At 54.9% G+C, this 26,408-nt stretch overlaps 1 protein-coding gene and 1 long non-coding RNA gene across 3 annotated transcripts; both read right to left on the bottom strand.

The window, feature by feature from the left end:
- Window positions 1–1,189: 1,189 nt before the first annotated feature.
- On the bottom strand, window positions 1,190–22,953 carry SYT12 (synaptotagmin 12). The gene is made up of 8 exons (XM_027089813.1): window positions 22,425–22,953; window positions 16,784–16,840; window positions 11,912–12,105; window positions 9,420–9,812; window positions 6,570–6,785; window positions 5,758–5,878; window positions 4,758–4,891; window positions 1,190–3,380 (listed from the first exon to the last, which is right to left on the bottom strand). The coding sequence occupies exons 2-8, from the start codon at window positions 16,815–16,817 to the stop codon at window positions 3,207–3,209; spliced, it is 1,266 nt and encodes a 421-aa protein (XP_026945614.1). The 5' UTR covers window positions 16,818–16,840; window positions 22,425–22,953; the 3' UTR covers window positions 1,190–3,206.
- LOC113611194 (uncharacterized) lies at window positions 15,481–16,777 on the bottom strand. 2 transcript variants are annotated; one of them, XR_003429381.1, is made up of 3 exons: window positions 16,686–16,777; window positions 16,221–16,380; window positions 15,481–16,042 (listed from the first exon to the last, which is right to left on the bottom strand). It is a non-coding gene; the product is annotated as an uncharacterized LOC113611194 (long non-coding RNA). The 2 variants fall into 2 exon arrangements; XR_003429380.1 differs by lacking the exon at window positions 16,686–16,777 and having other exon boundaries at window positions 16,221–16,660.
- Window positions 22,954–26,408: the final 3,455 nt, after the last annotated feature.

Genomic DNA, 26,408 nt, shown 5'->3' with positions numbered 1-26,408 from the left:
AGAGCAGCCCCTCCTCCCTGCCTCCCTCCCTCCCTCTGACCTCTCCTGTCCAGGGCCTCACTGCCAGCAGGACCAGGACCTTCGGCCTCACCCAGGACATGAAGCTTCCCCAGCTCAGCCCCACCTGGCCTTTCCAGCCCCAGCTGGCTGCGTGGCTCCCCAGACACCCGTGGCACCTTTGCATAGGCAGTTTCCCTGCCTTGAGGCTGCTCTCCCTTCTCCACCTGCACAGCCCTTGCCACCCAGCGAGGCTGGTGCCTCCATCTCCTCCAGGAAGCCTTCCCTGGTTTCCACCCTTCCTGGGCTCCTGTAAGGCCTGTCTCATTGGTTACCTCTGTCTGCCGGGCTCTGCAGGGGGTGGGGGTGGTGTTCCACAGAAGCTCTTCCTTCAGGCCCTGTGGTGGGCAGGCCTCCTGAGAATTTCTACCCAGATTCTCCTCCTTCCATGCTTGCTGTGATCTTCCAGGGGAGGGGAGGGGAAAACCAGAGCAGCCTGGGATCCAGAGGGGCTTCTCTGCTGCCCCTCGGCCCCACTGTCGAGAAGCTGGGGAAGGCGGCATTATGGTCTAGTAGTTAAGTCATGAGCTCAGGAGCTAGACAGCTTGAGCTCAAATCACAGCTCTGAGATGCTCTGGCTGTGTGATCTTGGGCTAGTTACCTAGCCTCTCTGAGTTTCAGTTTCTACATCTGCAAAAAAGGAGCCAACAACAGACCTACCTCTAAGTCTGCAGGGTTGCAGGCCAGGCAGCAGTACTCACTGAACTCACATGGCCCGTCTCCCCTCCAAGCCTTTCCCCGGGCTCCCTTCTCCCCATCCTCCCCAACTTTAGCAAAGTTGATGCATTGGCCAACTTTTTGTCCACTCCTGCCCTTTTCTACATGCTGTTCCCACAACCAGGAAGGCTGTTTTGGTCTTACCCCCCTTTTCTGGCCTTATCCCTCTCGCCCTGAAGACAGCGCAGCAACACCACTGGGCGGCCTTCCTTGATATTCCCTTCTGCATTCTCCCTGCCAGCCTGGCTCGGGGCCGCTTCTCGGAGCTTCCCCAGCAGCCTCGTGGCACTGGTCCTTGTGACGGTCTCCCCAGCCAGACAGAACCCTCCTGCTCCTCCGGGCGCCCAGCAGCAGGGGAACACGTGCTCACAGCAACCCGCACCAAGGCCCGGGGCCCTGATTTCTGGAGACAAAGGTGATTTGGGGCAAGCAGGGCTCCCCGGAAGCCCCCTCCCTCCTGCCCCAGCTTTATTTTGGTTCTAGAATTATTCCAGTCAGCATACTCGGTCCCCACCACGCCCATCCGGGTGCACAGTCAGCATTTCATGCAGTTAGAGGGAGGGATGGAAGGGGAAGAGAAGGCAGGCGAGTAAATGGTCTGCACAGCAGAGCCACTGGGGTGGAAGGGCGGGGGCCTCTCCCCGGCGGCAGGGGCCCCCGCCAGCTGCGTGTCCCCGGGCCCTGGGCTGGCCTGGGCCGCGCAGACCTCCTGGCGCCGGCCACACAGTGGGCAGCCCGGCCTCGGGACCGGGCCGCAGCTGCGTCAGGTGGGGAGAGCCACCACGCTGCCTCAGGTCCCGTGACCACCCTGGGCTCCCCGACATCACTGGGGGTAACTGGCTGGGCCTGGGTCTCCGCAGCCCACCAGGTCCAGAGGCAGCCAGCCTGAGGACCTACCTCTCACCTCCCTTCCCCCCATCGCTGTAACCCGGTGGGCCCCCCACCCCTCAGCTGCGAGGGGCGCACAGCGCCTGCTTCTCTGGGGCTGCCTTCGGCGGCTTGGAGCCGCCTCAGTGACACCTAGAAGGCCACGCACACCTTCCCTCCAAGACTCCTGTGGGTGTGTAACGGTCCAGCCCTTGGCTCCTGGGCAGGACTCCTCTGGGGTGCCATTCGCACAAGCCCTCACCGTTGGGACTCCGCGGAAGCCACAACCTGCCGGCTCCTTCGCTTGCCCCGAAGCCCCCTCTCTGCCTTACAGGGTTTTCCTGAGGGCTCTCCCCCAATAGACCCCTTGCCTGCGAACCTCGGGGTCTGCTTCTGGAATCAGCCTTGGGCAGCTGGTGTCCTGGGGGTCTGAACCAGGCTCCAGAGCCATGTCCCCCGCTGGCATTCAAGCCTGCCCCCCCAACTCCATCCTGACCCCCTCAACTTCCCCTCACGGTCGCCACTCAGGTCGCCCCTTCCTGCAAGGCCCAGCCCAAGGCCTCGGGCTCCACTGTGTCCTCCCAGGTGCCTGCTGCCCACAGAGGCCTCTCCCATGCCCCTCGGCAGTCTGTATTCTGCCTCCCCATTGCCCACCAGCACCCCCCAGAGGCTGAGGCATCTCTCTTCCCCGCAGGGCCTGGCCTGAAGGGACACCAACCAACGCCGTGGAGCCAATGCCTGAACACAAGGACCTGGCTCTGGGACTCTTTGGACCCCTGGGCCTTATAAGGGTTACAGTTCTATTTCATAGAGGATGACCCAGCGTCCCACATGGCCTGAGGGCCACCGATTGGCCTGGTCCCTCGATCTCTCCTCCTTCCCAGAAAGAGGCCCTTGTGTCCACGGCAGTAGGGTGAGAACTGCGTTTGTGACAGGGATGTTCTTACCCTGCCATGCTGCGGACGGGCCACTGGCCTGGGACACTCAGTTCTTTCCCTGACCCTCACAGCACAGCTCCCATCTTGTCCCCGCGCTCCCCGGCCCCAGAGCCCTCCCCAGGTCTACGTGGAGGGGCCGCCATCCGCAAAGAGCAGATCACCAGGGCAAGGGGATCTTGTCTTCCCGACGTCCTAGGGGCTGTGCCTTGTTCGTGTCACCCCAGCCTGTGCCTTGCACAGCACCTGGCCTCCAAGACTCATGGTCCTTATGCGTGGCCTCCCAGCAGGGATGGGATGTGGGGAGCTCTGAGAGGCCAAGGCCCCGCCAAGGCCAAGGGACAGGCCTGTTGGGGAGCTCAAAATGGGAGCACAGCGGGCCAATGCCTGGCTGCCCTCCCCGGGCCCTGGCCCAGCCACGGCTGGTCCTCAGTGGGAGACAACCCTGGGTCCCTAGACATCCAGCCAGGCCTGTTCCTCCACCGCAGCCTAGATAGAGGGACCAAGATGGCTCTTGGGGACTCCACCGGGGGACCCCAGCGTTCAATGGTTCCAGCCAGACTACAGAGAAGGGTGTTGGAGCTGAGTTCACGCCGGGCTCCGGTGCCCACCCGGGCCCTGCCCCGGCTGCTAGTTTCGACGGACAGGGTGCCACATGGACACGGGCCTGCGCAGCGTGGCCAGCATCTGGTTCCAGTGCGTGGTGCCCATGCCACTGGCCGACGGCCCAATGATGACATGGCCTACGTTGTCCCCACGGCCATCACTGCTGCTCTCAGCTACCGTCACACGGAGAGACAGGTCCTGGGGAGGAAGTGACATGGGTGCTAGGGACCAGGGGCAGTGCCAGAGGTCCCCCATGGCCCCCAGGCCCCAGCGGGGTGCCAGGCACGGCCCCGTGAATCCTCACCTCTGACCTGTCTAACCTCACAGCCCAGATGTAAATGCTGGCCTCACCACTTCCTTGCTGCGTGACCTTGGGCAGTGACTTGGGCTCTTCCTACCTCAGTTTCCCCATCTGTAAAATGGTGATAATCATAGTTCCCACCTGTTCTGGGAACGAAATGAGTTAAAAGGTGTAAAGCACTTAGAACAGTGCCTGCACACCATCAGCGCATTATAGATGTCTGTTGTTAATCCTGAGATAATCATATGTTGGACTCATAACAGGAAGGGAAAGAACTTGCTTGAGATCAAAGTGGTGAAGCTGAGACTGGAACCCAGCCTGACTTCTCTCCTTCCCCTCCCCCCTCCCCTCCCCTCCCCGCACCGCCGGTCCCAAGAAGTGTCTCGCCCTAGGAGGCTGCAGAGTAGGAGTAGTGGCACTAGAACACCCAGGGAAGCAGGGGGCAGACGGGTGGCCTGTCCCATGAGGGTGGCAAGGCAGGACCAACCAGGGATGCTGAGATGTTTTTCTGGATTCCGAACACCCAGAGTGCGGCAGAGTTCTGGGCTTTCAAATTCAGGCCGGCTATCCCAAGAGGGGAGATTAGGGGGTTTCTGTACAGCCCCAGGGCCAAGGGGCAAGTTTTGGCTCAAGGCACAAAAGGACTTTCTCACGTGGTCAGGAATGCCCAAGGATGGAAGGAGGGAGTGAGGGAAGGTGGTGAGCTCCCCATCCTCTGAGGCATGCAAGCCGGGCCACTTCTGTGGCCCAGGGCACATCCTCTGCAGTCCTCCCACCCTTGGCCTGTGATATCTGTGCTGGGAGGGGGTCTCCCTGGGGCACATCGCCTGCTGAAGGCCAGGGGGGTTCTGGGGAGCTCCACAGGGCCTCTGTAGGCAGAACCTCGGGAGATTTAGGGCCAGAGCTCTGGGCGTTGGGTCAGTCCTGGCTCATCCCTAGTCCTCTGCAGCTCCCTCCACCGGGAACTGTCTTCCCACAGATCTCAGCTTAGCTACCCCCACCTGCAGAGGCCTCCCCTGACTGCCAAGGTCTGGCATGCTCTTAGTGGATGTGATTGTCTGCAGACTTTCCTGCCTGTCCCTTGTGAGCGCCAAGGAAGCAATTCCCATGTCCCCAGCACCCACCAGAGGGCTGGTACCTAGTAGGTGCTCAATACACGCTTCTCGACTAGAAAGGTGATGCCTTAAGGCAAACCATCACCCCCTGCAGGAGCTCGGAGGAGATAGACTGGAGGGGATAGAGGGGCCCCCACCCCCTGCGCCATCCCCCCTCACCTGGAGCACGATGGCTGGCACTGAGAAGATCATGGCTTCATTGAACACTGGGTTAGGGTCGTCCCTCTTCACAGCCGTCTTCTTTTTGCTCATCTTCCTCCCATCCTGCAGCAGGTACACCTTGACGAAGGGGTCTGTGGGCGGGGAGGGGGGTGGGGGTGAGAGCCAGTGCGACACTCACTTGGCATAGACCTGCCCAGTCACAGCGGCTCACCAGCCACTCTCTCCTGCGGTCCTGCCATCAGTTCTTTATTGCGTTCCCATTTTACAGATGAGAAAACTGAGGCTCACGCGCGAGTCAGGAGAAGAGCTGGGCTTTGGACTCCGGCAGCCGGCCCACCAGCCCGCACGAGTGCTCCCCTCACGTGAGGCTCTGGGGAGCTCAGCAGACCCACCAGTTTTCATTCTATAAATGGCCCAAACGCAGATGTCAGCCCCGAGTCACCCGGCGCCTGCTCAGTGGAGCCTGACTCAAGGACATGCAGCTCTGGAATAACGAGTCGCTGCCTGCTCGTCACTTACCACCCACTGGGTGTCCTTGCTGCACCTGCCTGGACCCGGGTCCCCCAGGCTCCCAGTCAGCCTCCTGCAGCCCTCAGTTTTCAGTTACTCGGGGCTGAGGCTCCTGCAGACCTGACGCATCAGGTCCTGCCTGGCACCCCCACCATCTCGGTGGCCCTGGTCCCCGTTTGGGATCTGGGATGCAGTCCAGCCTCTGGGAAACGCCTACCTTGTTTTCATACCAGTGCCCCAGCCTCCTGCTCTCAGACTCCCATCCCTCCCCCACAGGGGCTCCCTGCCAGCCTCTGTGGTTCCCATGTTTCCCCAGCTAGATTAATCTTCCCACTGTGCATGGCTCCTGAGCCCAGCCAAAGCCAGGGGTGGGGGGCCTGGCACTGTGCCCTACACCTGCTGATGCCTCCAGGTGCCCAGGGCTTAGCAGCTGGGCCATGGCTCCCACCTGCCCCACGGAGGAGCCAGGCAGCCAGGAGGGCCTTACCCGCTGTGGTCTTGTCGTTGGTCCAGATGAGATTCTTGGCTTTCACCACGACCACTGTAAGACGCTCGGCCGTTGGGAGGTAGCTGAGGGACAGCAGGATCTCGCCCACAGCGTCGGCGGCCTGGAGGACAGGCAGGTGACTCAGAGGGCTTCTGCCCCTGGACTTGAGGGGCCCAGGGAAAGGCAGAAGCTTCCTTCTCCACTGAGAAGCTGCTGCTCTTGGGGGCCCTTACACCAGGGCACCAGGCTGGTGGGATTGAGAAAGGGACCCCTCTCCCGCTCCACAGCGCCATCCCTGCCTTGTACCGGGTATGGGTCCTGCCTTGGAAGGAAGGCCATAGGTTGCCTGTCAAATGCAGCAACAAAATGCAGTTATGTTCCCTCATTCCAGACCAGAGAAAACATTCTCCGGTAGTAGCACTTACAGGTCCAGGTGGACTGGAATTAGTAGATCATTTGCTTAAATAACAGTGATGCTCCCTAAGCGCTGCTACATTTATGACGGTAAACTGCAGCTTGGCCTCTGTCTGAAATGACTCACTTGAGGGCCAGAGGAGTACTTCCCTAACAGAAGCTCTACAGGAGTAGAGCTTCTAAAGGTTTGGTGGTAGGAGCAGTAGAAGGGCTGTAAAGAGTGGTCAGGGTGCCTTTCATTTGCATGCAGTAAACTTGAGTTTCCTTGAGTGTGGCTCAGCTCTTTCTCTAATCTCCTAAAGATGTTGGTGTTCAGGCTGTTGCGAGGACAGTGGATTCCCTCCTCTGAAGTGTACATATGGCGCTGTCCTCAGGCACAGGCAGGTGGGCGGGCTTACCTTGTTCTGGTCCTGTAGGTAGAGCCAGCCGCCAAAGGGCTGCAGCGGGAGGTCAAGCACAGAAAGCTTCAGCTCCACCACCCCTGTGCTCACATTCCGCTCATCTTCATCGATGCCAAACACGGAAAACCGCAGGCTCTTCTCCTCCAGGGCTGCAGGGTCCAGGGGGATGGAGAACTTCTCGTCGAAGAAGATGGAGTAGGCGTTCCTCTGGATCTGCAGAGAGAAAGAGCAGTGGAAGGAGGTCCAAAGCTGGGGAGGAGGTGGCAGCTGGATGCCTGCGAGGCCATGGCAGGGAGTGAGCGCTGGATGGGGTGTCTGGAGACCTGGGCTAGCGTCTTGGCTCTGCTGTCCCCACACTGCAATGCCAATCCTTCCTTTGGTGGCTCAGCCCTGATGATATAAAAGCCCCCTGTCCTCTCCTCAGTGGTGGCCAATCTAGTGGCCTGGCATTCGAAGCTTCCACAAGCTGACCCCAACTAATTCCCATCCTCAGTGCCCATGGGTCCACAGAACCCTTGCAATGTGCCGGCTGAGCTGGCCATCTTTCTTGCACGTGTTCAAGTCCAGCCCTGGGCCAGGCATGCAGTGAGTAGGGATAACTGTTTGTGAAGTTGAGAGTCACTGATGTCCCATCCCGCATGGGGCCTGGCCTAGGACTCTCTGAACGTTATGGGGTGGATGGACCGATGGAGTGACGAGGCAAGGCTGGGCAGACTCTGTTTCTAAGCCTAGTCCTGCCTGGTGGGCGCCACTGGCCTCTTCCCAGGAAGCCGTGGGTGGGCCCTCTGGGAAGGTGCACTTGTGGGCACTGATCCCCCTTCCGTGGGGGGCTGCTTTGGTCACTGCCTGGCGATATTTTAAGAGAGGAGATCTCATCCCAGGCACCTCGCCTGATGCCGGGGGGCTGCCCAACCTGGGGGCAGCCACCCACTCACTGGGATTGGCTGGGCTGTGATGCTAAGAAGCCTGCATTCTTGGGAATAAATCTGTCGGCATCTCCAGATGCCCTGAGCTGCACTCTTCGGTCACTGTCTGGGCTGGAAAAGCCTCTTCTTACCTTGCGCCCTGAAGGCTACATCCCCTACCCAATCACCTGCTTGAGAACCAAGGGCAACCCTTCCTTCCTGGGATAAAGCCCACCTCCTGATCCTGACCCTGACATTCAGGCTTTTCACGATCTTTGGCCCTAAATTCCTTCCTCTGGCCAAATTAGCGCCTTGACTGTCCCCTGCCCATAGGAGTACAGGCTCCCTGACGATCCATTCTCTGTACGTTGCACTTTATGAGCACGTGGAGACCCCTGGGGTGGAGTCCTGGATCTCCTGCTCACTTGCTGGGGTTGTCGTGGGCAAAGCACTTTCCTGAGCCTCAGTTTCCTCATCTGTAAGATGCCCTCAATCCATCCCCCATCACTGGGGCTAATGAGAGGGTCGCAGATGCGTTGGGCTCTGTGAACCAGGTTCTCAGCATACATCAGGCCGTGGTGGCTGCTGTCAACGTGCTGCCTCGAGGGGTGTGTCCAGAACCGCCCAGGTCCTCCAGGCAGCTGAAGCCGCGGGCAGCGTGGATCTGGGCTCAACAGGAACACCTCATGGTCCTGACAGACGACAATCCACTGAGCGCTTACCAAGGACTGGGCTAAGGATTTTGCGTTTCCTGAAGCACTATGATGCTCACTTGACAGATGGGAAAACTGAGTCACAGAGTGCTTAAGTGACTCACCCAAAGTCACACTTCTAGGAAGTAGGGAGCCAGGATTTGAACCCAGGCAATCAGGCTCCAGGGTCCTGCGCCTAACCACCCACTGGGCTGCCTCTCTGAAGCTGGCCTCCCCTTCTCGGCCCTACGTACGCCCTGGTGGTTGGTTCTAGACCCTCCTAGAGTGCGGGGGGCAGGGTGGGGCGGAGAGGAATGACAGTCTCCACCTCTGAGGGGCAGCCAATTTCAGCACAGGAAACAGGACTGGACACGGGTGGGTCTCTGAGGAGCCAGAGCCACTTGGCCGCAGGATCCTCCTGCCCTGGTCACAGCCCGTGCTGGGCTGACCTCGACCGCTGGTGCTGGGCAGCAGGGTGTCTCACGTAGACCTCTCTCTCTCTCAGCAAGGGGGGCGGATCATGGAGGGGTATCCTGGGGGGGGTGCTGGGTCCCTCTCCTTGCCCCTCCCGGCTTATTCTGCACCCTCCCCCCTGCTTTCGGCCCCAGGGGCTGACCTCCATGGGCTGCATCAACAGGCTCCCTAGGCCTCTGGCTTCCGGTGGGGTCAGCCAGTAGGGGTCACTGGAGGGAAACCAGAGGTCGGAGGGAGGTCGGGGTGCTTATTCCTCCAGGTCCTTCTCGGCAGGATCGCTGCGAGCAGACGGCGCCTCTTGACCAAAGGGCACAGCGCCTATCAAGGTGGCCCTCTGCATACACTGGTCCTTAGGTAACCTCGCGTTCCCCTCATCCCCTCAGGCCAGGGTACCACGCCATCCCTGAGGTCGCCCCCCACACAGCATTATAACAGTCCTGTTATTAAGCTGTCCCCAAATTAGCCAACGTGAGCTTGTCATCCCTTCCCTGCCAGGTCCCCAAGTTGACACAATTGACAAATGGACAATTACCACACACTGGATTCATGTGGCAGGACTGCTGAGAACTGCACACAATGGGAGCCTGCAGGTGGAGGCCCCAGACTCCCAGTTCTGTCCTCCCTATAGCCAGCACCTTCCGCTCTGGGATCAGCACCCAAATCTGCTCTCTAGCACCCTCCTGAGATTCTGCCTGGCCCTGCACCCCTGCCTGCCTGGGCAGGACTCCTGAGAGCCTGGGGCACACGGCTGCCCCGCCCTCCCAGCCCCCACTTACCCGGGAAATGCCCACGATCTGCTCATCCGGCAGCAGGCTGACGCGCATGAAGCAGGACTCGAAGCTGGCTTCCTCCCGCTCCAGGAGGTCCTTGCCCTGCAGCACAGCCACGTGGAGGGTGTGGGAGGCGGCATCGTAGTCCATGCTCACCTCCACCTGACCCAGCGTGAAGTCCTGCCCGAAGGTGTTGCTCACGGAGGAGATGGAGTTCAGGGAGTCGGCCGACTGGGATTTTCGGAGGGTCCCGTAGGGGGCCAGGTCCAGCTCACGGCCCATCAGCTCCAGGGGTCCCAGCTCGCTGACGCTCTCAAAGGTGTCCTCAATGCTGAGGCTGCCTTTGCGACTGGGTGCCCCCCTAGTGCTGGCCCGCTGGGCATTCCAGGCAGGCACTCTCTGGGGGTGAGAAAAAGGGACATGGGAGCATCGAAAGGGCAATAGGCATGGTCTTGAAGAGACAGCAAAGAGATCCGGTAAGCCCTGTTCATGCAAGGCACCTCCAAGTTCCCCTTTCGCAAAAACAGGGCATGCCTTAGTTAGGAAGGTTCTTCTTTTTTGTTATTTCATGTCAGTTTTCTCTCCCTAACCAGAAGGTAAGAGAGCTTTTTCTCAAAATGTTTATTTATATGGACTGAGTTTCATACATAAAGATGTTCACTGCAGTGATGTTTATAAAAAGGAAAAATAGTTAGCAATCTAAGTGTCCAGCAGAAGGGGAACGGGTAAGAAAACTAGAGTACAGATACTCAATACATGACAGAGCAGCCTCAAAGGAAGTTTACAAAAATGTCTAACACATGAGGAAGTTTTCAAGTTGTATAACACTAACTCTAATATTCAAATTTTTCTTTTCTCTCAATTGACCTTGGGATTTGAGAAAACAAAAACCTTTGTACTGTAAGCATCTCCCATGTTGGTACATAATCTTCATTACCATAATTTTTAATGGTCCCCTTAATTTGCCATTGAGTGGATCGCCATAGTTTATTTTACTATTCCCCTACAGTTGGACATTTATATTGTTTTTAATTTTTCACAAATATAAACAATGCAGCATTGAATAGATTTCCTTTTTTTTTTTTGGCCGCGCTGCGCGGCATGCAGGATCCTAGCTCCCTAACTAGGGAACAAACCCGTGCCCCCTGCAGTGGAAGTGCAGAGTCTTAACCACTGGACCTCCTGGTAAGCCCCTTGAATAGCTTTCTTAAAATCTTGACTTAGAGGACATAGTTCCCTTTTTTTTCCTTAAATCTATTTTATTTATTTTTGGCTGTGTTGGGTCTTCGTTGCTGTGCACAGGCTTTCTCTAGTTGCTGCCAGTGGGGGTTACTCTTTGTTGCAGTGTGTGGGCTTCTCATCGCGGTGGCTTCTCTTGTGGAGCACAGGCTTTAGGCATGTGGCTTCAGTCGTTGTGGCACATGGGCTCAGTAGTTGTGGCTCTCGGGCTCTAGAGCACAGGCAGTAGTTGTGGCGCACGGGCTTAGTTGTTCCACGGCACGTGGGATCTTCCCAGACTGGGGATCGAACCCGTGTCCCCTGCATTGGCAGGCGGATTCTTAACCACTGTGCCACCAGGGAAGTCCTGAGGACATAGTCCTTTTGAAAGCTTTTGATACATGTTTCCAAAATGCTCTTTGGAAAAGTTGTTCCAATTTACAGTCCCTCCAACTGAGCGTGAGATAATTCCTTCCAAAACCCCAAATGAGCGAGCATGTGGGACCTTTATCTGGTAACAGATTCTGGCTATGCTCTCTGGAACTCTACGTGATGTTAGAAAAATTCTCTGCCAATGTTAAGTGATGAAGCATTTAGCAATATATAGAGAGCCCTAAAAATGTTTATACTCCCTGATACAGTAGTTTCACATCTGGGCATTCATTCAAAGTACGTAATCCCAAATGAAGACAAAGTTTTACACGTAAACCATTTACTGCATTATTTATAGTGGCATTTAGTAAACCATGGCACATACACAAAAAGGAATCTTAGGCAGCCATTAAAATAATGTTTACAATCAACAATATGAGAAAGTGCTTCCGTTTTACGTGAGATGAAAAGGGTAGGGTATAAAATTCTCTGTAGAGATGACACCCATTGTGTAAAAACTATGCATGGAAAAAAGACCGGGGGGGAGGGGCCTAGATTTAAAATATTGGAAAGAAATAAATCAAAATGTTAATAGTTTGAAGACAATTCACAGTTGCTTGCCTCTGGGTGGTGACATTTGGGGAGGTTTTTCTTCTTATTTTTATTTTCCTGTAATTGTCACAGGATGGTGTTTTAAATTGAAAGCATTCATTCATTCGCCAAGTATTCATGGATTACCTAGCACTGGGCTATGTTGGAATGTGGAGGAGGACAAGGGTCCCTGTTCGCAGGAGGAAATTAACCAGGAGGGAGTGAGGCGGGGAGGGAGTGGGGGCCAGTCCTGAGAGTGGACGGTTGGGGCATGGGGTGTGCAGTCCATTGTGCACCCATGAAAACAGAAGCCTCACCTTCTGCTGGGCCTCTGCGTAGTTCTCACCATACTTCTGCTGAAGGTACCTGTAGTCGTAGTTTGGGAACGGGGAGGGGCTGGGGAAGCTCCCCGACGTCCAGAGCTTCCACAGGCTCACAGCTGCAATTCCCAGCAGTGCCAGGGCCCCGGCAGCATAGACACCCACTTCCCAGTCAGGGGGGCTCTTGATGACTGCAAGGCAAGAGCAGAGCCGTCTCTCGTTAATGGGCACTAGGACCCCTCAGTTGTTACACATTCCCACCCAGTGAGCCTGTAGTTCAGCACTGATTTGCTTATTCATTGAAAAAATATTTATTGAGTGTCTACTACGTCAGGTTCTGTGCTGGGTGCTGGGGATCCAGTGTTGAACAAGCTATACACCCTCCGATATCTGCTTTTAGCTCCTTTCCACAAAAACATACATTACCATCAGGAGCGACCCTTGGGTAGAGCAGATGAAGAGCTGTGAACAATGGTTAAATATTCCTTAGGCTTTAAACAGGTAGGGGTTTTTTAAAAATTAATTAATTTTATTTTTGGCTGCACTGGGTCTTTGTTGCTGCACAGGGGCTTTTCTCTAGTTGAGGTGAGCAGGGGCTACTCTTCATTGCAGTGCACAGGCTTCTCATTGTGGTGGCTTCTCTTGTTGCAGAGCACGGGCTCTAGGCACGCGGGCTCAGTAGTTGTGGCTCACGGGCTTAGTTGCTCTGCGGCATGTGGGATCTTCCCGGACTAGGGTTCGAACCCATGTCCCTTGCTTTGGCAGGCGGATTCTTAACCACTGTGCCACCAGGGAAGCCCCAGATGGGGTTTTTCTTGCCTCTTTGAGTTCTCTCTACCTTCAGAGGACTTCTGTTTCCAGATAATCAATGCAGCCTGTTGGGATCTGAGGAAAGTGGAAGGGAACTTGGGGGAGAAAAAGAAATGACCCCCTTTTTGCCTCAGACCTCATCTAAAACAATCCAATGTCCATCAATTGATGAACGGGAAAATAAAATGTAGTACATCATACAATGGAATATTATTCAGCAATAAAAAGGAAAGAAATGATACACGTTATAACGTGGATGAACCTTGTAAACATCAAGCTAAGTGAAAGAAGCCAGTGCCCCAAGACCATACGTTGTATGATTCTATTGCTATGAAATGTCCAAAAGAGGCAAATCTGTACAGACAGAAAGTAGATTAGTGATTGTCAGGGGCTGCCAGGGGTTGGGGGGAGTAGGGGGAAATGTGGAGTATGGGGTTAATTTTTGGGGTGATGAATATATTCTAAAAGTTGATTGGCTGATGGTTGCACAATATACTGAAGCCCACTGAATTGTACGCTTTAAGCGAGTGAACTTATGGCATGTGAGTTTTATCTTGATTAAGCTGTTACCAAAAACCAAAAAACAAACAAACAAAAAACTCAGCCAGAAGTGAGAGGTGGCTGTAGGCTGGGCAGGGCTTGGGGACAAATCCAGATGCTCAAATGCGTTCTGCCCACGGATGTTTTAATAACCTCACTTATCTGAGCCTCACTGTCCCCAAACAGTAATTAACTACCCCCTCAACTGTGTTGGGTAAGTCCTCACCTAGCACAGAGCTTGGCCCACGGCAGAACCATAAATGTTAAGTCACTCTTCTGGGAAACCTGGCTCTGCATTCCCAAAAGAAGCCAATGAGACAGTAGGATTCGTTTTGCAGAAGATCACGCTGTTGGCAAATATAATTCTCTAAACCATTCTCAGTGTTGCCTCTATACTCGATTCAAATGGGGAAACTGAGACACACAAGAACTTGCCCAAGGTCACAGAGCCAAGATGGGGTGGCCCTGGGATCCCAACACTGGCGGCCAGATTCCAGAGCAAGCAGAGGTAAAAACCACTGCCCCACCCGGCCTCCACCCAGCACGGTTCCCTAGCAGCAGGGCGGAGAGATGTGGGGAGGGTGTTTCAGGGCGGAGATTTCTCATCACACAGCCACTGAGCACCTACCGTGTGTGAGCACCCTGCGGAGCGGGTCAGCCCCAGGCCCAGTCCCCGTCCTTAATAAGTGGCTCATAGTCTAGTGGGTGGGGTGGGCAGATAAGTAGACAAAAGAGGGATGGGGGTCGTGATGAGAACAGCCCAGGAGGGCTTCCCAAAGAGAGATGCCTAAGCTGGGATATGCAGGAGCAGCAAGAAGTGTGCCGGCCAAGGCGCCAGGCACCAGGAGTTTACGGAAGGAGGAGGAGGGTGTGCAAAGCTCAGAGCGTTCAGAGCACCCAGTGAGAGAGAGGGAAGGGGGCATTTGGGGATGGAGGGGCCACTGCCACTGCTCCCCAAAGCCTGCGTAGGGAGGAATCATCCAGCAATGGGAGGCCCCAGCCGGGCCCTGCTCTGCTGAGCCCAGCCAGCTCCAGCCAGAAGCTACCATACTTGCTCACCCCAGAGAAGGGCAGGGCCCAGCCTTCAGCCCTGGCATTTACGCAGCACTTAGCACCCTACGAGCTCCCTACCTCCACTTTCCAGAGGAGAACCGAGGCGGATAGCAGTTAAAGAACACATCTGTTGGGTTGGCCAAAAAGTTCGTTCCGGTTTTCGGGCCCAGCTTCTAGACACACCCGAACGAACTTTTTGGCCACCCCAATATTTATGGGCTCAAGGCCACAGGGGTGAGAAATGGAGAGCGTGGTGCAGGTGCTTTGGCTCCCTGAGGCCACCTCACCTCCCTGGCTCCAGTCTCCTCATCCAGAAAGAGGAGATGACACCAAAAACATCCCCATCCAGTGGTTCTACCCCAAAGGAATTGATTCTAAGGGAAAAATCCCAACAAGTTTTATGTCTGGAGTGAGTCATCGAGTCTGTATTTATAACAGCAGAAATCTGGAAGCAGCCTGAGGGTCTGAGCAAGGGTGCCTGTGGTGCTGCCTCAGGAGGGGTTGTCACTGGGCTTTGAGAATGGCAGTTGAGGTCATCAGGATGTCACCGTGGCAATGCAGAGAATCATTTCAGGCATTGTTAAGAGGAAAAAAAAAACAAAAAACAATCCCCAACATGGTATAAGCACGTGATTTTGATGTAAAACTCACGCAGCAGCATATGGGCAAGGGCTGGGCGGACCAGGGAGGCATGGGAGGAGCCAGAGATGCAAACCTGTTTACTCCTGACTTCTGTTGCGAGAATGTAATTTGTGGGATAAATAAAACCACAACAAAGAGCTACCGGGGGCCCAGGGCCAAGACCTGGCCAGGCTCTCAGGAAGTCCTGGGAGTCCTGCGAATAGGGGATGGGATGGGAATGTACCTGGTGCCTGGAGAGTGAAGTGCATGTGCGGGGGGGCTCCCACCTAGACACACACACAGCCCCAGCCAGCTCACAGGGGCTTGGGTGCTGCCAGGAGGCGGGCCAGGGCCCGGGCACAGCGTCCACATAGGCGATGGGCACAGCAAAGTGGCAAAGCAGCCCCAGGCTCCCCTGAGAGTGAGGATCCAGGGGCTGAGGGCCTGAAGCCAGCACCCTGGCTGGCATGAAAGGGGGGCCAGGGCCAGGGACACGAAAGGAAAAACCCCAGCAAGCTGACATGAAATGATGACAGTTAATGCTCATTTATTTACTCATTTTATTGCGTACCAGCCTCTGGAAGGTATGAGAAGAATTCCCCAGGGAAGTGAGGTCTGAGCTGAGACCAGAAATGAGGAAGGAGGAATCTTAGTAATAATGGTTCCCTTACTATTTTCCATTCGCCAGGCTCTGTTCCAAACACTTCATGTATACTAACCCACTGAGTCCTCAGAACCACCCTGTGAGGAAGGTTCTATTATTATCCCCATTTTACAGACGATGAAGCTGAGAGATAGAGGAGCTATTCGCTGCCAGACAATCTGGCTCCAGATCTGTGCTCAAGATCTCCACACCAGTCTCAAGGCCTTAGCCAGGCAGAGGCAGTTCCCAAGGGAAGGGAACAGTATGTGCAAAGGCCCGGAGGTCGGAGAGAGCTGTGTTCAAACTGTTGGGCACTTCACACATGTTAGCTCGTTGAATCTTCCCAGCAGTCCCTGAGGCAGGCCGCATTGCCCCCATTTTACGGATGAGTAAGTGGAGGTTCAGAGAGGTTTCATCACTTACTGATGGCCACGCCAGGGCCTGGACAAAGACCTGTGAGCCTGCAGGTGAAAAGTGAAAATTCCTGGCTGGGAGTTGGAAAAGGTGGTTCCCCCTTGTACGTCCTTCAGCTCAGCCCTGGGCTCGCTGGGGTCTGAGCTAGGGGAGGAGCTGGAGTGATGGGGAGCACCGGCCTGGGAGTCAGGAGACCTGGGCCCACGTCCTGACCCTGTTACTTACTTAGTCACTGTCCCTTTCCTTTGCTGAGCCTGCCTTCTCCCATCTGTAAATGGGGAGGGGAACGTAAGGAGAAAAGATGGCGAGGGTACTTCAGTTCTGACACCATCCATCGTCAGCTGGAGTGTGTCTGGTGTCTTGAGGCCGGTCCCAAGCTCAGTGCCTGCAGGGGCACACATGAGGAGAAGGTGGGAGCTGCCATCCCTGGACTGGGCGACCTCTGAGTTTAATGTCCTGTGGATCTAACATCGACCTTCCTGGGTTTCCTCGCCTTTGGCTCCAGGAATGGCCCCAGGGGAGTGGATTCCCCATGACAGGCTCGACCTTAGGGAGTAGCAGCACATGGGCCTCCCGGGCGATCCCCTCAAGTCCTTCCACCGGAGCAGAAAGACGAAGAGACCTCAGACTGGCCCCAACCCGGCGTCCCCAAGGCTGTGTGATCTTGGGCAACTCACTGACGGTCCTTACCAGTAAAACAGGGCCGTGACTGGTGTCCCACTGACATCCCCCACCCCAGGCCCGGTGGGAGGGTCCTGTGAGATGGCACGTTTGCCGCGGGGACTCACCGCTCAGGTGGTATTCTGCCACGTCCACGGCCATGACGCCCACCACAGGGGCTGAGACTGGAAGGGAGAGGAGAGTCAGTGGAGGGGGCTTCAGAGGGTCATCAACCCCACCCTCCGCTATGGCCCAGGTGCCCATCATCCAGCTCACACTCAGGTGGAGGGGGCCTGGGCAAAAGTAGTGTTTTTTTCATTCTTTCATTTTTATTTTTTGGCTGTGCTGCGTGGCATGCAGGATCTTAGTTACCCGACCAAGGATCGAACCTGGGCCCTCCGCAGTGGAAGTGCGGAGTCCTAACCACTGGACCGTCAGGAAAGTCCCTAAAATAGCATTTTAAAAAAATGGTGTTTAAAGCTCTTTTCAAGCACTCTGAGACCTCATTTCAGGGTTGCCAAACACGAAAACACGAGACACCCAGTGAAATGTGAATTTTGGATTCGTTTTTAGTAGAAGTATGTCCAAATATCGCATGGGACATGCTTATACTGAAATATTATCCACTGTTTATCTGAAGCTCAAAAGTTGCTGGCATCCCGTATTTGTACTTGCTAAATCTGGCAACCCTGCTTCACTTCCGTCCTACCAACAACAGGCTGACCAGCAGCAACTCTGTTACTCCTTAGAGCGGCCCCTCACGGTGTTCCCTAAGGCTGACTTCAAATGCTTTTGTTTAAATGGGACCCGAAATGCTGCATTTCTACAATATTCTATTATCAGTTCTTTCTCTGCTTGGGATGGTTTCCTCCCCACCCTCCGCTCCCAAGTTTTATGAACCACTGAAGGTCTGAGAGGTTTGAAGGTTTAAGTTGTTTAGAAAGGTCTAGAAGCTCATACAAGCCATCACCTGCCCAGGCAACTGCTTACAGTTTTATTATTTTTGTTGCTAAGAAGTAAACTGGCTCCCAGACATGTTCTAAATGGGGTGGGGGGTTGAAAAAGGGAGGCTAGGAGGAGCTGTATGGATCTCAGCTCAAGGGACACGGAGGACAGGATGGCCCCCACGCTAACCTCTGCATTCCCTCGCGGTTCAGAGAGGTGGTTATAAACAGGTAAGATGGGGTACACGGGGCGGTGGCGGGGGAGACCTGCAGAGTGTCCGTCCACCCAAGGGCAACTGCTTTTCTGTTCCCGCGGGAATACCAATGCAGCCTGGCTGGATCTTCTGAAAAGCCAGATACCGGTATTTTTTAACATGCAGTTTCTTGACTTTTAAATGTTGCAGCCAACTCATAAAAAATGTAAACACTACTGGGTAGAGAGGAAAAGGGTCCTGGGTGGCGGCTAGCCTGTTTGCAACTCCTCAAAGGATTGTGTGGGCTCCCTTTGGGACTGGGGTCAAATCAGGGGGTGAGCATTTTCTAGAATCCTGGGGTTCTCCCCAGTTTGTAGCTCTGGAGTCAAGAAGCTGGGGTGCCTTGATCCAGACGGGGTTATCCGGCACATGTGGGAGTGCCGTAGGTCCCAGGACAGGAGGCCTCGAGAAGCAGGGCGGAACAGGGCCCTGGGGCAAAGCCCTGCCAGGTACACAGACAGCTCCTTGCTCCCAGCTCCCCTGATGATGCCCCCACTCCCACAGTGAGATGTGGGTTGTCATGGTGATGGGAGGGAGGCGCTAACCTGGACCGGCTTCACCCATGCCAATTCAAGTGGAAGCTCATTGCTGGGACCTGCTGAGATCATGATAAGTACCTTGCTAAGCACCTCTTACACCCAAGCCCTAAGCACTTTGCATGTATATTACCTCATATATTACCTACCTCTAACAGCCCCTTGAGGTAGGTGCTATTACTATCTCTGGTTTGTGGAAGAGAGTCATGAGGCAAGGAGGTAAGGTCATTTGCCCCAGGCTACACAGCTAAGAAACTGTTCAACCCAGGCCACTGGTTCCACGCTCCCTAACCCCTGTGCCTTACTGCGGGGGTGGGGGGGGGGCGGCATAAGGATTCAAAAGTTGCCTGAGAACCCGCAGGCCAAATTAGGCACTGTGTACAAGCCCAAGGTGGCCCTACTTCGTGGCAGAAGGGAGGCTGGATACACCAAAACACACATGTTAACATGAACACACATGTCCCAGTCTGCCTCTGCCTTGCTGGGAACCTGATCATGCCATCAGCTTTCTTTCCTGTTTCTCTAGCACAGGCTGACTTCCTGCACGGGGACAGCCCATGCCAGCAGCACACTAGAGTGGGTGGGCTGGGTACACCCCTGCGGCAAGTTCCTGTGGCTGGGGACAGAACCCCATACCTGCTGTATCAGACCTCTGGCTGTCGAGGGGCCCCCATGTATCAGACCTCTGGCTGTCGAGGGGCCCCCATCTCTCCAAGGCTGGTCCAGCTCAGACCCCAGACTCCCACTCTGCCCACCTTTCCCCCTCCCCTCATCACAACACCCCGGGAGCTGTGCTTTCAGTGAAGGTGTGAATGACTCTAGGCTCACCCAGGCCAGAAGGTCCCACAGATGTGCCCTGGGAACGGGAGAAGCCAAAGCACATCTGCCTGAGAGGAGGGAAGAGAGAACTTGGGGGAGATGTCGAGGTTCCTGGGATGGGGCGGCAGCCTGAGCACAGCTCTGAACCCCAGATCTGCCCCCTCTGTAAAATGGGGCTTAAGATGGCCTTATCAGGGTGTCAGGAGGGAGGAATGAGAAGTGCAGTGGGGCTTTTTGGCAAATCTTAGCTGCTGTGCTTCCTCGTCTGGCAATGGTCCGAAAGGCCCCTGAGCCCCTACTTTGAGCAGTGGAATTGTGTGGGCAGCACTGCCAGCCTGCAGATGTGTTATATTTGTCTTAAAGTAAGTTACCAACATTTAAAAATTGGGAAATTTCCCATTAAAAAATGAATTTCTTAAAAAAAAAAAAAAAAAGGATAGATTTCCAGCTTCCCGTTAAAAGTAAGATTTGGGAACAGTGGGTCTGTATACCCTGCCACCCCCACCCCCCACCCCCAACAGCCAGAGCTGGAGCTGAGTAGGCTCTGTCCCTCAGACGGGGCATCTGCTCTTCCGGCCTGGCACCTCCTACCCTTCCATTCACTTCCAGAACCTGCTGGCCCCTGGAAGCATCTCTATTCATGAGCCTGGTAAGCAGGCTTTTGGATGAGCTAGGGGAGGTTCAGACAGGTTAAGTGACTTGCCCAAAGCCGCACAGCCAGCAGTGGTAGAGCTGGGCCTGCCACCCCATCCAGCACCTCTTCTATTAGTCGCCACAGCCCCTGTGCAAAGGACTTCATGTACGTCTTCCCCATGGCCTCGCCCAAGACCCCTAGGGGGCAAATCCTGTTATTATCCCCACTCCACAGAGGAGGAAAGTGAGGCTCAGGGAAGGGCAGTGAATTTGCCCAGGGCCACCCAGCCAGTAAGCAGAGAGCTGAGACCGAGCCAGATCTGGCTCTGCAGCAAGCGCCCTTCTTAACGGCTTTACTTACTATCCCTGAGACCCCCTGACTCCATCTCAGCCAGTACTGACAACCTCCGCAGACTCCCGCTGGCAGCCTGGAGGTTTGCCAGGTAGAGGGGCTGCAGCTTCAGCTTGGAACAGGACGCCGACAAGGCACATCCGAGGCCAGGGCAGCCTCTGACCAGAGCTTCCCTGCATTTCTGACCCACAGGAAATGGGGCACAGCAGGGGTGGGTCAGAGCTGCCCCAAACCTTCATCTGAGCCCCTTCCTGGCACCCTTCCTCACTCCATCTATTCATTCTGGCCCCAAACCCCCAAACCCTAAATTGCATGGCGCTTGTTCATTGAAAACAGCTCTGGGTTCCAATGCTGGCTTAACCATACCTACCCGGCAATACGTACCTATTGCTGTAAGAATTAGACATAATTCATGCTAAATGCCTAGCGTAGTGCCTGGCTCGTAGTGTGAACACGATATAGACCTGATGACTGAATGGATAAACGGATCCCCCTTTTACAGATTAGGAAGGCGGGGATGGAGTCACTCGGCATATGAGTAGCAATACTGGGACTGACTCCCGGGTACAATGCATCTGGGCCTGGGCTCTTGGCCACCATGCCACCTCCTGACCAGGCCTTTCGGGGGTGGAGATGGGTGGGAGGAACTGCCACGGGCCTTACTGGAATCTGACCACAGTCGAGGCCTCCTCCTGGGCTTATCAAGAAATGGCTTTCCAGGAATTTGGTGACTCTGCGGCGGAGAGGGTCCCTACGTCTCTGCTCCCCCTCACCCCATTTCCTTGCTTAGTGTCCATGTCACATCTCTGGCTAGCAAGCTTTTGGCTCCCCCTACCCTCACCCTGAGGCCAGCAGGCAATGGGAAGGATCAGGGGGTGGTACAGGGGAGCCCTCGATCTTCCAGGCGGGGAGTCTCTTTAGGAGCGTTAGCTTTGAGATCCTTTTCAAGTGCTCCCACTTCCTGGAATAACCACATCCTGATACCATCCCCCCAAAAGCCCACAAAAACCACAGTACAGACTGGCGAGGATGGTGGTAGCTGGCATTAACTGGGCACCTACTATGTGCTGAGCACTGTACCAAGGACTCGCCAGGTGTTATTTCGGCAAATCCTCCCTGCTGCCCTCTGAGGGGGCTGATACTCTTCCCATTGTACTGGTAAGAAAACTGAGGTGCAGGAAAACACTTGCCCATAGTCACCAGAGCAGACAAGAGGCAGAGTCCAAGGTTGAACCCCAGGCTGGGAGCCCCCTCTCTCCCAAGCTGTTTGGAAAGGCTTCAGATTTCAGGGTGGGGAGGCCAGGGGCTTGGGTCTTGACCCTTCTCCAGACTGGCTGTGTTAATTTGGGTGAGCCTCCTGCCCTCTCTGAGCCTCAGTTTCCCCACTTCTAGTAGGATGCATAGCTCCTGCCGCTCTCCAAACCTGTCACCCACCCCCTGGCTCAGGGAAGAGGCTAACATTCCAGGGTGCAGGTTTCCCAGGCTCTTTGTGGGGGAGGGTGGCCTCACTGGCTGAGGAGGGGGCACCCAGTCCCTCTGCAGCCCATGAAAGAGGGGTCACTAGGAGGGCGTGCTCAGGGCTCCTCCACCCACAGGCCTGGCTCCAGGTCCCCATGTTTGGACCCAGTTCCCCCTTCTTCAGCCCAAATCTACAGCCCCAAGGCCCTGGGATGGGCAAGCTTCCTCTCCCAAAGAGCAGTGGCATCAAAGGTTGGCAGGGAGACCCTGGAAAGCTCCCCACCCGTGCTGGTGACACCAGACAGAGGCTGAGGATCCTCTTGGCCTCCCAGGGCTTCCTGGCAATAGGGTGCGACATGGGGCATTTCCTGAAAACCCAGCACCCATGCCGCGGTAACCCCCAGGATACATGGGGACCGGAGTGTGGGGGGCTGACCCGGGAGTCGGGAAGAGGGTGTGAGGCGGGGCCGGGAAAGTGGGGACAATCAGGGCGCTGTGTGTGTGAGGGGCGTGCGTGCAGCGCGGGCGCCGGGGAGGCGTGTAAATGGCCGGGTGAGCCGCGTGTGTGCACACGCGGGGCGGGCGTGTGGGGCACGATGCGATGCGCAGTGCATGGAGTGGCAGGGCCGGGGAAGGGTGCCCGGCGTGCGCTGTGCCGGGCTTGCGTGTGCAAGCGCGGCGCGGGTGTGCAGACGAGAGGGGAGCTTGGAGCCCGGGGGTCCCCGGCGCTGGGAGGGGCACTGCGTGCATCTGCGCGAAGGGCGCGTACTCACCCCGGCTCCGCGGAGGGGCCGCCGCTCCAGCTCCGGCTCCGGTTTGGGCTCCGGCTCCGGCTTGGGCTCCGGCTCCCGGCCGGCCTCCCGCAGCGCGCACGCACCGGCGCCAAGCCCGGCCGTAGCCGGCGGAGCCAAGCCTGCAGTGTCTCCCCGCGCCCGCCTGGGAGGAGCGCGGCGCGGTCCGGGGGCTCGGCCGGGCCGGGGCGGCAGTCGCGAGCTGCGCCGCAGTCCGGGCACGCTCCCAGGAGCCCGCCGCGCGCTCCCTCGCGCTCGCCCGCCCGCTCCCTCTTTAAAGTGACAAACCCGCGCGTGGTCTCCGCTCCCGGGAGTTGCGCGGCGCTTCCGGGGTCTAAGCCGAAGATCCCCAAGCGCTCCCCGGATCCCAGGGGGTCGTCCGAGGCAGAAGCCAAACCCTCACTCCCTGGCCCAGGATGAGTGGAGATGGGGAATGGGAACGTGCTCACCGCGAGCTTCGAGAGGCTGGCGGAGCACTGGGCACGGAGTCAGCAGGCTTGGGTTCTAGCCCCAGCTGCCGCACCCCGGCTTATCCTGTTCCCCTGTTAGGCCTCAGTTTATTTTTCTGTAAAACGGGCTGGATACTGTGCACCTCCTAGGAACCGATCAGGAAACAGGAGGCGGGAGGTTTCCGCTTCTCTGAATGGTAGGCCAACATCATCTCAGTTAATCCTCACAATGGCTTAATGGTGTCAGTGGTCACTCCGTTTTCTTTTTACAGGAGGAAACAGGTTCAGAGAGGTGAAATGACCTTCCAAGGTCACAGAGCCAAGGGTCAGAGCCAAGACTTGAACCTAGGTCTATGTGACTTTAAAGCCCATACTCTTAACCTCTTAGGGGTCCTACTTTCTCTCAAAAGGAATGAATGAATCATTCAGGAGATATGACGCCCCCGCTGGATGCTAGGCACAGTGCCAGGTGTGGGCGATCTTCCATCTTCCGGGAACAGGGGGACAAGTCCCTCCCTGCCCGCGCAGTCTGGCAGGGAGGCACGCACGCATTAAGAGGGGCTGGGGTGTGCGGGGGGAAGGTGCCACGTGCTGTGGGCTCAGTTACCAGGACAGCAGGCTTGGTGGGTACCTGGGAGGGCTTCTGAGGGGATCTGTAGAATCTGCGGTGGGATGGGAAGAGGGGAGAGGATCTCAGGTGGGGAGCAAGTGTGCTAAGGCAGCAGTAGTTTCTAGATCATCTACCCTCTGGGATTTCGGGGCTGAAAGCAACCTGCGGGCACTGCCCTCTCAGTAGGAGCTGGGTCTGTGCTGGCCTTGTTGGTGGGAGGGGGCATCCTTGGTCTAGAAAGCAGGACCCTGGGGAGCCAAGGATTCAGTTTCACTCTCGTCCACAGGGGACACCCTGTTTTCAGTTCATTTTATGGATTCCGAAGAAAAAGGAGAGAAAGGTCATTAATTATGCCCCTTTGAAGGGGGGGGCTGGGCACTGGGCCATGGGCTCTCATTGCCATTTCTCATCTAAGTTAATCTTCATAGCCAGCCAGGTGCAGTTTGGAATGACCGAGCCCATTTTTCCACATGAGGACACTGAGGCATGAAGGGTTCCCGGTTCGGGAGGGAGCATTGAAATTAGACACACCATCAGCACATAAAATGGCACACTGATACTGGCTTCTGTTGGAGCAGTAAAAAGGTGAGGTTGATCAACAGCAAAAAACCAAATAATTCAATTGAAAAATGGGTGGAAGACTTTAATAGACATTTCTCCGAAGAAGACATACAGATGGCCAGTAGACACATGAAGAGATGCTCAACATCACTAATTATTAAAGAAATGCACATCAGAACAATGAGGGACCAGCTCACATGGGTCAGAATGGCCATCATTAAAAAGTCTACAAATAACAAATGCTGGAGAGGGTGTGGAGAAAAGGGAACCTTCCTACACTGTTGGTGGGAATGTAAGTTGGTGCAGCCACTATAGAGAACAGTATGGAAGTTCCTCGGAAAACTAAAAATAGAACTACCATATGATCCAGCAATCCCACTCCTGAGCATATACCCCGACAAAACTGTAATTCAAAAATATACATGTACCCCTATGTTCATAGCAGCACTATTTACAATAGCCAAGCCATGGAAACAACCTAAATGCCCATCAACATATGAATGGATAAAGAAGATGTGGTACATATATACAATGGAATACTACTCAGCTATAAAAAAACTGAAATAATGCTATTTGCAGCAACATGGATGCAACTAGAGATTATCATTTTAAGGGAAATAAGTCAGAAAGAGAAAGACAAATACCATATGATATCACTTATATGTATAATCTGAAATATGGCACAAATGAACCTATCTAAAAAAACAGAAACAGACTCACAGACATAGAGAACAGGCTTGTGTTTCCCAAGGGGGAGGGAGGGAGGGAGCAGGAGGGACTGGGAGTTTGGGGTTAGTAAATGCAAACTACTACATTTAGAATGGATAAACAACAAGGTCCTACTGTAAGCACAGGGAACTATATCCAATCTCTTGGGATAAACCATAATAGAAAAGAATATAAAAAAATGTATATATGTGTATAACTGAGTCACTTTGCTGTGCAGCAGAAATTAGCACAACATTGTAAATCAGCTATACTTCAATTAGAAAAAAAAAAAAAAAGGTGAAGTTGAGGCTGTTCTGCTTCTGATGTCAGCCCAGTGGGCTGATGTGGGAACTGGAGTCTGGAGTGAGCTTGAAAGGAGGTCTTGCCAATTTCATGTAATAACCCTTCAGTGACCAGAAAAGCATATGTATGTGTGCCAAAGACAGGAATTACAAGTGCCTATCCACAGGAGAGTATGTAAATGCATAGCGGTACAGTCACAATGGCACACGGTGCAACAAAGAGGAGAAAAGAGCTACCACCACCTGCAACAGGTGGATGAATCTTGCTTGTAAAGTTGAATGAAAGAAACCGGCCACAAAAGACCACATGGTGTATGATTCCATTTATAGAAAGTTCAAAAAGCAGGCAGAACTACTCTCTGCTGTTAAAAGTCATCATGGCGGTTACCATGCGGTGGTGACTGTGAGGGGCCTGAGGGGGATTCTGGGATGCTGTTCATGTTCTGGTTTTGATCCCAGTGCAGGGTCCCCCCCACCCCTCCCCCCAGCTCTGTTTTGTGTGTGCGTGTGTTTGAAAATTTGCAGCACTGCACACTTATGATTTGTATACTTTTCTACATGTGCGATACACTTCAATACCACTTACAGAAACACACAAAAACCTTGTGTGGCTGCCCACTGCACTGGAAAAAAGCCAAACTCCTTTCTGTGGTTTACAAGGGCCTGCTGGCCTCTCTGACATGCCATGCCGTCCTCACCCACCAATCTCCTGCCTGTCAGCCTTCTGGTGTTCCCAACACCTGCCAAGCTGTTTTCCTCCTCAGGGATTCTCACTCGCTGGTCTCTGCCTGGAAGGTGCTTTCCCTGTTCTTGCCAAGACCGCTCCCTTCATCCTCTGCACATCACCCTAAAGAAGTCACCTCTTCCGAGAGACCCTCCTGACGACCCCACCTAGAGTCCTCCACCCACAGCATGCTGTTTGTTTCCTACAGAACACTAGCCATAATCTGCAATTATTTTATTTGTTTACAGTTCATTTTCTGCCTCTGCCAGGAGACTGATAATCACAAACACACGGCACACTTACCGTGTGCCAAGCAATATTCAAACATCGTATTAAGGCATTGAATCTTCACCCCAACTCCATGGGGGGATACTCTTCTTAGCCCTATTTTACTGTTGAGGTAATTGGGGCTCAGAGAGGTTATATAAGTTGCTCACGGTCACACAGCTGGAAAGTAGCAGAGCCAAGGTTTGAACCCAGGCAGCCTGGTTCCAGAGTCCTTTCTTTAAACTCTACACTTTGACAGATCTGTTCTTTTTTTTATTCCCCTGTAGTATATCTGGGACAGTATGTGGCACACAGTTGGTACTCAATAAATGTTGGGGGAATAAA

The sequence above is a fragment of the Aethalodelphis obliquidens genome, unplaced genomic scaffold (assembly GCF_003676395.1).
Source record: "Aethalodelphis obliquidens isolate GAN/ISIS:26980383/991018 unplaced genomic scaffold, ASM367639v1 scaffold69, whole genome shotgun sequence".
Taxonomy (NCBI): Eukaryota; Metazoa; Chordata; class Mammalia; order Artiodactyla; family Delphinidae; genus Aethalodelphis; species Aethalodelphis obliquidens.
The sequence above is the reverse complement of the archived record's forward strand: the minus strand, read 5'-3'. Positions and strand labels throughout refer to the sequence as shown.